General features: G+C 34.1%; 1 protein-coding gene across 1 annotated transcript in view; it reads right to left on the reverse strand.

Annotated features, from left to right (window-relative positions):
- The window catches only part of LOC132144293 (deoxynucleoside triphosphate triphosphohydrolase SAMHD1-like), a 41,742-nt gene extending 38,152 nt beyond the window's left edge, over positions 1-3,590 (reverse strand). Inside the window, exons 1-2 of the mRNA XM_059555072.1 lie at positions 3,555-3,590; positions 3,358-3,465 (exon numbers count right to left, since the gene is read on the reverse strand). Of these exons, the coding sequence (XP_059411055.1) occupies positions 3,358-3,465; positions 3,555-3,590 (144 nt within the window). The remainder of the gene's footprint in view (positions 1-3,357; positions 3,466-3,554) is intronic.
- Between the last annotated feature and the right edge of the window lie 7,741 nt (positions 3,591-11,331).

An 11,331-nucleotide genomic window follows, 5' to 3' on the forward strand; every position in this document is an offset into this window, starting at 1 on the left:
ATAACTCTTCGCGCTGAAAAGACTGAACACACAGGAAACCTTTAGCCAGCACCAGATACCTTTTTGGGCCGTGTGCCTGGACCTTAAATTTCAACTGTTCCTTTCTCTATGGAGTGTTACAAACGCTTGGTGCATAAAGAAGATTTGTAAGGTTGACTTGGAAGGAATGACTTAGTTCCTCCTCTGGTGAAATCAGCTGCTGAGTTCATGGGTGGAACAAAAATATGGCAGGACTTTTACTCTTTGCCCCTGGACTACCCAAATCTGGTTCTTAAAGGGCTTTCAACCAAGGAGGTCCTTAAAAAATATCAGAAGCAGGCATAGAAGTAACCAGGGTTCCTCTAATCTTGTCCTGGAGGGCCAGTGCACTGCAGAGTTCAGCTCCAACCCTGATCACACTCACCTGTGATTTTCTAATGATCAAAAAAGACACTGATTAGCTTGCTCGGTTGTGTTTGATTAGGTTTAGAGCTAAACTCTGCAGGAAAGTGGATCTTGTGGGCCAGATTTGAGGATCCTTGGAAGTAACCAACACCATTCCAAGTCATTCCTTCCAAGTCACAAACTAGCAGAAGTGGGAGTTTCAAGTCACAAGCATAAAACAGCAATATACTGTAAAATGTCAGATTAATCAAATAAAATAAAAAATAAAAAAACATTGTGAACTACAAAACTACATTAACAGATCTCTCTTGTGCAAAAACACATTAATACAGTTGAGTTCAGTATTTACTCTCATTATCACTGTATGACTTTGCATAACGTTTTTCTATGGATGTCCACAAATATTTTAGTTACATTAACTTTTTTTTTTTTTTGATTAATCTGACTTTTACGTTTTACAGTATATTGCTGTTTTTTTTTTTTACTTAACAGCGACACACTGGAGAAAAACTGTTATTTGTAGTGCCAGTACATAACTGTTTTTCTAGTTTGTTTCCTGTAAATTAATTACAGTTTATTGCTGTTAAATTATATTTCATGCTGAGCCGCAAGAACTGATGTCCTGCAGTTTTATATAAAACAGTGAATGTGGAGTCGTTGATACAGAGATTTAGTTTTTAGTTATTTTACAATTATACCTTAAGATTTTGCAGTTTTATTCTAAGAAATATTTCAATAAAGCACCTTTTTTTGTGATTCCATTCTTTTAGTAAACATGCACAGGAAGCATATGTACATTTGTTACTCAGTGCAGACTCAGCAGTACAGTTGTATTATAATATAATGGAGAAGGGTCTGGCTGCAGACTAGCATCTCCTCAGACACTTGTGCTTCTGCTAGTGACAACACTTGCAGTCGTTTTTTATCTTTTTTCTTGAATTGACAACTGAAACTGAAAGCTAAATAAATGTTTTAGTGGATAAAGCCGTGTCTGTTTGCTTAATTATTTAATGTCACTTAAAATAAGGTTACTAAACCCTTCTGACTATTTTTTTAATTTGATAATTTAGTGCTTCAGGTCAGAACATAGTTAATTCCCAGAACATAGTTAATTCCCATTCCCTTAAAAAAATCTTTAAACGTTAATAATTTACCATAACTGAGAAAATTTAATACAACCAGCAAATACAAATAAAATAAAATAAAAAACTACCAGAAACAACTTTTGATTCTTATCTGTGAATGAGAATACCCTGAGATCTGTTTTTATTATTGTGCGATGGTTTGTGGACCCCCAAGCTGCTGACAAGTCAGGTGTGTTTTCCTCTGTCCTGATGTGAGAGTTATGGAAAGCTGCCAGCTCCAATATGGTGGTGATGCTGATGTGCGGTCGAGCGGCCAATGAGGTGTCTAGGTATTTATGACTATGTACATGTATCTTTTAGATGAGCATGATGTGACATTTGCCAATCAGATTCCTTGTTGCTTTTATGGTGCACCACATGTTCACAACCAATAGTTTAGAATAGACAGAATTTTCCTTACTTTAATGATGATAAATATATATTTTCACTCAATTCAAATTTTTACTTAATTTCAATAAAACATTTGCTTTAGTTGGGCTCCTGACTGTTTAACATGAGGTTTTTTTTTTCATTTTTTATTTAAATTTTTTTCAAATGAATCAGGATTGAAGCTAAACTCTGCATGAAAATGGTTCTCCAGTACTGAGTTTAACCGTGCCTGCTTTAAAGTGACTTGGATGGCATTTCAATAATATTATGAAATTGAATATAATCAAAGTACAATAGTTTATGAGGATATATATATATATATATATATATATATATATATATATATATATATATATATATATATATATATATATATATTATATATAATTTTATTTTTTTATTTTCTTGAACATTATTTGATTAGGTCATAGTGTAAACTGCAAGTCTAAGATAGTAAAATAGTACATTATCAAATATGTTCACGTTGGCAGTCCTGATGACAACTTCAAACAAGTCATGAGCAACGTATGCTATAATTTCCCATAGGTAGAGGAGATTTTCTGCCTTCCTCTTAATGCTTCACTTGCCTTCATGGTGTCCTTTGAAAAGTCTAGGGAGTTTTTCTGCAATTCCTCATCGATTTTGCACCTTTTCACTGCAGAGAAAGTATATGCAATTTTATACCTGTTAGAGATATACTGAGTTGTTTCAGATTGAAAACAAAAATCACTGTACATAACAAAATTATACGCATATATTATATATAAGGGAGGGACGGTTCGCGAAATAAATAAAATTAAATTAAATTAAACCGTGTGGTTCTCCACACACGGTCCGGCACGATCGAGCTAGGACCGTGGTTCAACTTAAATCTGACAACGCATCTGTAATAGGCTATGGTTTCTTATAAATAACACGTAAAAGAAAAACAGGGGTTGGCTAATGTATGTTTCTGATGATGGACGCGCATTCTGGCGTCATCACGGAATAAATATGATATCGCGCGCACAGGTGAGACCTTAATAGAGCACGTTAATATGTGTTTAAACTAAACGCATTTAAGTTTTGCCATATATATATATATATTATGTATAGTTTTTCCATAAACATAGCACATACCGAACTGTACCGAAACTGTGACTATAAAAAAGTTTAACCGTTCCATCCCCAGTATATATATATCTATATCCATATATACTGGGTTGATTATGCAAAACTCAAATAAAACGAATGTTAATTTGATTCCATCACATAATTAAATGTAATGGAAATAGTTTGCATATATATATATATATATATATATATATATGAAAACTATTTCCATCACATTTAATTTGACTGCATTCTGATATTTCTCTAAAACTGTAATTACAGCTTTTTTAACAGTGTCAAGCGAAAGCACTTCTTCACTTTGTTCATGTATATATATATATATATTTATATTGTTTTGTTTTCTCACCATCTTTTGCACCTTCAGATTCAGACATCTCTTCTTCTCAAGTATCTGATGATGTTCTTGTGTGTAGTTGGAAACGATGATGATGTTAATGAGGATCTGCAGAACTGTCTAGAGATTTTATATCAGCCCATTGTGGCATGTTACCATAGCTTTACATATTGAGGGTGTGTCATAATGACTGGTGAGTTTGATTATACTTCTGTGTTTTTCTGTGAATGTCCCGGTGGGGGCATCAGCTCTTACTGGAAATTAAAGCTGTGTTTCATTTTGCTAAGTGGTTGTCAAGATGCACATCACTTTCTGTCTGCTGACATTGTTTTTTGTTATGGTTATGACAACATAATTTGTTAGTCTGTTAAAGGCTCATGATTTTGAAATCAAAATATAAACACAGAGATCATAAAAATACCGATTATGGTTTTTAACATGATTATGCAGTGATTTCAGTCTCATTGCATTTGTAATAAAATGTTTTCTTTTTGAGATATATATATATATATATATATATATATATATATATACATACATACATACATATATATATATATATATATATATATATATATATATATATATATATATACATACATACATACATACATATATATATATATATATATATATATATATATATATATATATATATATATATATATATATATATATATATATATATATTTATTTAATTCATATAATTAATTTTAATAATTTAAGGTATTCAAAAATGTATCCCATCATGTTTATGTGGATTAATGAAATAAGCACTTGTTTTATATGTTAATAAAAACTGCAAAACAAAATCTTTCTGAATAAACAATACTTTGTAGAGATTAACAATCTGCAAATGCCAATAAAAGAAAGAAAATGAAGTATTTGAACTTATAACATTTTCAGGCATAACATATAATAATTTGTTTATGAGTTTGTTGGGTTGTATTGCTCATTTAAGCACTCCCTCCTCGATAAGTTTCTCATTATCAGATCATTTACTGATGCTATAATACCAGAAGTGGGAGTTTCAAGTCACAAGCAAGTCTTCAAGTCATATCCAAGTCCTCAAAGGGTTAAAGTTAATGAATTAATTAAGTGACTTATTAAATGATGATTGTACATTAGTGATGAACACCTGCTGTTAACAATCAACATCACTGAAGTAAAGAGAAACACAAGAACTACAACTGAATTTAGCCACAGCCTTCAACTGAAAAAAAAAAACACTATGCCACCATAATTGTGGTCAAGGTTTGCTTTAGGTAGTCTCTTGACCCTTTTACTAATTCAAAGGTATTTGATTCAAAACAATTGCAATTTTGTTTTTGCAACAAACATGTATGCAATGCTGAGTCAAACCTTGCAGTAACAGATGATCTTATATTTTTTCTGCTTATAACTCATGATGACTGAACATCATGAAATTGTGATTATCTTTGGATCGTTGACTGACACTCAGCTATTACTGAACTGAAGTAAAAAAAATAAATACCCTCACAATGCTTCAACGTTGAAAGACAAAAGTGGAAACTGTCAGTTCAGGCTTTTAGACATGCACACTTATCACACGATCCTCAACAGTGGTAACAATACTGCAGTGCATGACGGGAGTTTTTACTGTGGTTTTACCCAGCATGCAACATTTTGTTGATTGTCACCACTTTTGAGAGTCATATGCTGGTTCTTGATGTCTGTGTGTGTCTACAGTGTAGTGGAGTTCAAATTTTGTATGCACTTAATAAACTTAAAATTCACTCACTGGAATTTTTTTGCATGCTGTAGTTTTTCTGGGTTCATTATGCAAAACTCAAATAAAACGAATGTTAACTTGATTGTAACCAGACCAGGTCACGATTACTAGCTTATCACATACAGACAGTTATTATCTACCCTCTGATTTACAGCACCTCATGAAATGCTACAACAAGAGATCTAACACAACAGTCAAGGGTCAAGAGCCCAACTAAAGCAAACACTGATCTCCATTATGGTTGCATCATTTTAACCAATAAAACATCAACATCTGATGCTCTGTAGTTCTCAATAACAGCAGATGTTCATCACTAATGCACAATCATCATTTAATTAGTCACTTAATTATCTTATTAACTTTAACCCTTTGAGGACTTGGATATGACTTGAAGACTTGCTTGTGACTTGAAACTCCCACCTCTGTATAATACTACAATGTACAACTGTGATGTAAAAAACTGCCAAATTCTAACAGGAACATACTGTATCCTTCTTAACAGTAATATTCAATACAAAACAATAAATACTGGATAATATTTGTTGTTTTCGATAAAGTAGCTGACTGCAATATAACTGTGAATTAACACACCCTATACCTTCATTCAATATTCCTTGCAGTTTACTAATATAGTAGTATGAACACCTGCTGTTAACAAGCAGAATCACTGATGGAAAAAAGAAACAACAATAACAGAAAAAAGAGAAACAAAAGATTTTAAATAATGGATTGCTTTAAAATCAACTTTATCGAGAGCAGTTTTTACTTTTGTTGGGCACTTGATCTGAATTTTCAACATTATTTTTCTTGGGCTGAACTAGAAACAAATGTTTAATTTATAAAGTTTTATTTGGAAATGTAAGTCAGTAACAATTGGCTGAAGCCACAGCCAATGCTGAATTTTTTTGCGAAAGGAGACCCCGCCCCATTTTGGAGGTCTCCGGTCTGCAGTTATACCCACTTGGAGATATTGGCAAAGCTGCTGCCAGTAGTTTACTGTAAAATTACTGTGAAATTACATTGCACTTATAAAAAATATGTAAACTCAAATAAAGTTGGGGACGCTTGACTGATTGACAGACTCTATTGGACGAGACCTGAACTGAATGATGACATCACTGAATCATAAACTTACTTTAACTAGGAAAATAACTCTTTGTTATTGTCCTCTTGCATTAATAACTAACTATTTTCCTGTATGACACTGAAAAGCTGCTTTGACACAACCAGTACTGTATATAAATAGAGGTGACTTGACCTGACTTTACTTAAAAGAGAGTAAATGCCGAATCAAAGGTTATTTGATGTGTTTTTGCACACAATCATAGAGGGTTCTCTTCTTTTTGGATTTAAAGTGTTCTGATTGTCTGGTTGTTGTGGGTTAACATTGTGCTGAAGAGTAAAGTCTAAGTCAAGGTTGATCAGAGAGACATTGATCTGCTGCTGCATGTTGTTTTATTTAAAGGCAGTAACTGTGGAGTTTCTGATGCAGTGAAAAATTATTTACTAGTTCTAAGGGATGTGCATAGGGATGTGTGCTGTTGTTAGCTAGCAGTTGTCCACAATAGATCTGAGTTCAATTTACATTTCTACTTGTAATGATTTTTCTTAATTGAGTTTAATTTTTATTTTAAGAAACATTCATTTTAGTTGTCTTCGCATAAAATAGTTTAGAATATGAATCTTCTCACATTGTTAACAGGTTGAAAATATTAGTTGATAAGTATGGCAGTTTATTATAAAATTTTCAGACAATACAGTCTTGCTTAAATTATTGACAAAAGATTCAGATATGGGTACATATAAATCAGAAAAAGAAAGAGTTGTGCAGTGGTGTAAGCAACATAAAATCAGCTGCAAGTGCCTTTTGGACAGTTTCTCTACATGATCCGTTCACAATTTGAAGAATTTTGTCCACGTCCAAGATGTCCACGTACTGTATATACAGTAGTTGTAGAATATTTGTACAGCTTATCTAGAAATTGTGATTAATAAATTGACTTGTATTTATATAGCATAAGTCTGCTTCCCCTGACATTGATTTAAAGCTAAGCCAGAACAGACCATGAAGAAGTCTTCTGTGACCTGTTTTGCAAGTATGAACTTAGATGCTTATGCGACAGGACAGATTCAACTTACTTTACCTAAGCTGAGAATAAATAAAATAAGGTAAATAGTATAGGGGCGGATTCATCATCAATTACTGGCCAGAACTGATGATCAATTGCTCGACAGCTGGCTTACCCGTTCGTAGGCTTTGATGTTTAAAACATGAAATAAGAAATTATTGAGGACAAATGAATCATGTAAGGCCCAAAAGAGAATAGAATAATTCATAGGGAAGACCCAGAAAGGGTTGAGTGCGCATGAAAATTAGACCATAACAGCTGAGAGGGCTGTGAAGGTTTACTTAGCCGATAAAGAGGTGAGATAAAATCTCCTACCTCAGGTCTAAGAGAGGTTAGAATAGCCAAAGACACAGTGCTTCTGTCAGGAGAGGGATGCCTCGCAAACAGAGAGCCAGACTCTTCATAAGAAGTCACTTTGAAAGGGAAAGACATCAGTTCAAGAAACTGAATCAGGTGAACTGATAACAAAATATGCAAAATTGAGTAAAAAAGTGAACATTAGACTTATGAGCTAGAAAATTTCAATAGTTGAAGAATAATAATGCCAAAAAAGTGTATGACTACATTTTTTATCTATATTTATAGGTATTTTTAGCAAAAAATATGTTAAAGGTACAATTTGTAAGATATTTGCAGTAAAATAAACAAAAAGCATTAGGCTAGTGTTATATATTTTGTCCAGCTGATTACTAACAATATCTCTAATGTTTTCAACTACTTGTAAATTATGAGAAAATTCCCATTCTAAACAGTGACACGGGGTAGTGCAGTCGCCTGTCAATGACGTTAGTTACCCTTTGTTACCGCCTTTACTGACGAAGAAACCACATGACAACAGCGTAGTGGACAAATGCGGAAGTAGTGTCTAGCGTCCAGCAAACCACTAGCTTGCTTCAAGCAGTTCCTTATTTACTTCTTCTTGCACATTATGATGGATTGTGTTACTTATTTATGGAACACAATTACGGTTTACCGTCTGCCGCTGGTTCTGTCGACAAGGACAGCTCCCGTAAACATAAGCATATGGGCCAACCAAACGAACCAAGAAGAGTTTGGGACAAGAGGAGAGAAAGAGAGAGGATCAATATCGGTGTTGCATTTTCTAGATGGAGAGAGCTTCGCAACAAACTTCAACTAAAAAAAGATGCCAATCTCGCTTGTGTTTTACTCGACGGGTGAGTTGTTTTGATTCGTATCTTTACAGAAAAGTATACTATTATAACGATCAACAAGATTAGTATTATGGGGCATAGACGCCAAATGCGGGGCATCGCGTCTCTAGACCCGCGCCAGGACGCGTCTGATCCATAGTCTGATCACATCTTTGCATTGACTTTGTATGTAATCTACTCGCGCAAATCTTTGAACTCACATTTGAAAATTATGACATGAAACACAACATTTATAAAACTTTACCTCATCCGTTAAATCCATGATTTATCTTTCCGTCTGATTGATGGCCGTAAGTGGTTGGGTAGAAGACAACAAATCCCATCATTCCATGCTCCTTCTTAGCGTCATCAAACCACGTGATTGTTATTGTTTTTGTAGTGCGCCCTCTAGTGGCAGGTCCTACAACCTGTACCTTTAATAAGGAATATCTGAGACAAATATTTTAGATGTGCTAGTGAAGTAATAGAAAGGAAATCTATGTGCATGGCTTCAACCATAGAGAGTAGTGACAGCACAGACAAGATCTCGTTTCTGTCAGATGTTTAGAAACTAAAACCGCAACAGCAACTGAGATTAAACAAAAAAAAATTGAAAGTAAGTAAAACTAAGCAGAGAATTGAAGATGTTTGACGTTAATCGATATTAGACAATTTTAACATCCAGTTATTTAAAATTAAAGCATATGAGGCCAGATAACATGACACATGTTTAACTGATGGCTATTCATTAAGGACTTGTACACCTTCAACAACAACCTCAGTATAACGTGGTGTCTGGAGAGGATCCTCCCTGAAGACAAACACTGCCTTTGTTCATCTCAAACTCTATTTGAGAGTCATCCTTCTGAACGATCTGACAAAACAAATCAAGTAAAGCATTAAACACAGCTAACCTCCAAAAATGTATAACATCTGCTTTGTAAAAATACAAAAACATTAAATAGTACAATACACTAAATATACTTCTGTTAAGAGTCAGTTATATTATATTATTGTACATTTATTTATTTCAGAACCTGTCCACAAACGTAAATTTTCCACAGTGCTTAATTTGGACTTAATGTCCATTTAATGTCCAGGTTTTCACTTCTCCATCTACACTTCTGCTGCTCTGAAGTGACAAATAGTTCACACTGTAAAATATCTTACAATGTTCCAGTCACAGGAGTTTACACTGCAGTATAGCCACAGTATACAGTGTTTTACAAAATATAAAGTACAAACCAGAACAAAAACCTTTGTCTTTGTATGAGACATATTCAATTATAAAAAACTGTAGGGACACTTCAGAGTAATTATAGACCTAGGCAAATAAACAAAAGCCAGAGTATTTTTTTATCCAGACCAGAAACATGTAAATGTTTACAATTATGTTTAATCTTATCTAAAGTTAAATAATTACGGTAATTAAAAAAATACCATATACTCCTTGATAAGTTTGTCCACATCTTCTCTAAGCTGATGATGTCAGTGGTCACATGCTTTCCACACAACGCAAAATTATCATTAGATTTGAAGCAAAGAGTTTAAATTTCACCAACAAATTTTAATTTTACTTCAGTTAACTAAATTAACTATAATATTTAGCTCAATGACAAGACAGAAAAGTACATTTATTAAGTTAGATCAAGTATGAAATGTTCTCTAGAGTATCGACGAGCACTTTTTTTCACTGCATGTTTCCTATAAAAGGAATACACTTTACTGCTGAAGTGAGATAAATGCTGATAAAAACATGTCAATGTCAATAGCAAACCAAAAATCACATTAGTGTCATAATTCACACTCATTCATTTCAATTATAGATGCAAATTAATGTTTGAATCGGCGCAGCAGATTACTTAAAGGGTTCTTATGGCGTTGCTAAAAAGAACATTATTTTGTGGATTTGGTGTAATGCAATGTGTTTATGCGGTTTAAGGTTAAAAACACACATTATTTTTCCACGTACTGTACATTATTGTTGCTCATCTATGCTCCGCCTTTCTGAAACATGCCAATTTTTACAAATCTCATCGTTCTGTAAAGCAAGGTGTGCTCTGATTGGCCAGCTATCCAGTGTGTTGTAATTGGCTGATTCCTCGAGTGTGTGATGGAAAGTTATGTCCCTTACCATACTGTAATGCCGTGTCCCAGTGTTCTGACAAGAACTTCATGATGAGACAAAACCAACAAAACCTATTACAAAGGAGGCATTTGCTGCATCACGTGGAGACATGATTACTAATTTTAATGACTTATACTTTCTTTTTATGCATTGTGTTGTATATTGTGCTGTGTAAATAAAACCATGTCTGCATTTGTGATCAGAGAAACGACAAACAGCAAGCACTACTCTTCACTGCTCAAAACTCACATTTGGCTAATTATTTAAATATGAAACATACTTACAGGCTGTGAGTCAGAAGTGTCAGATTGTCCTTGCAAAGTTGGGATTGCCCCACTTTATAGACACAGACACTGGCATTATAGCTCATCTCACAGGAAACAGTCCTTGTCATCTGCAAAATGCACTGTACACATCTGAATATTTGGGTTGAACTGTTCTGGAACAGTGTTGTAAACACAACTTAACCACAGATTTACAGTTGTGTCCACTTTTGGAAGACCAAACAAAGTAGTTTCGCTTTCACAATGAAACACACAGCATCTCCACAAAATGGCAGCTGCAACAGCGAGAATAAAAGTAAAGCCTTCTTTCTTTGCGTGAACATTTGGGCGGTATTATGCAAATCTTCCCACATAGTGATGTAGAGATGTGGGGGCGTGTTAGAATGAGCCATTTTAGGTAGGCATGGTTGACTCAACTTTACAGATCTTCTTCATGCACCAAGGCCTTAGGTGTTTCTCAATGTCAAGGAAGGATCTTCGGAAGCCAGTATTTCGAGGATGCTACGTCATCGTCGTCCGTCGAAGGACTGTTCCAATGTCG

Source organism: Carassius carassius, chromosome 7, assembly GCF_963082965.1.
Source record: "Carassius carassius chromosome 7, fCarCar2.1, whole genome shotgun sequence".
Classification (NCBI taxonomy): domain Eukaryota; kingdom Metazoa; phylum Chordata; class Actinopteri; order Cypriniformes; family Cyprinidae; genus Carassius; species Carassius carassius.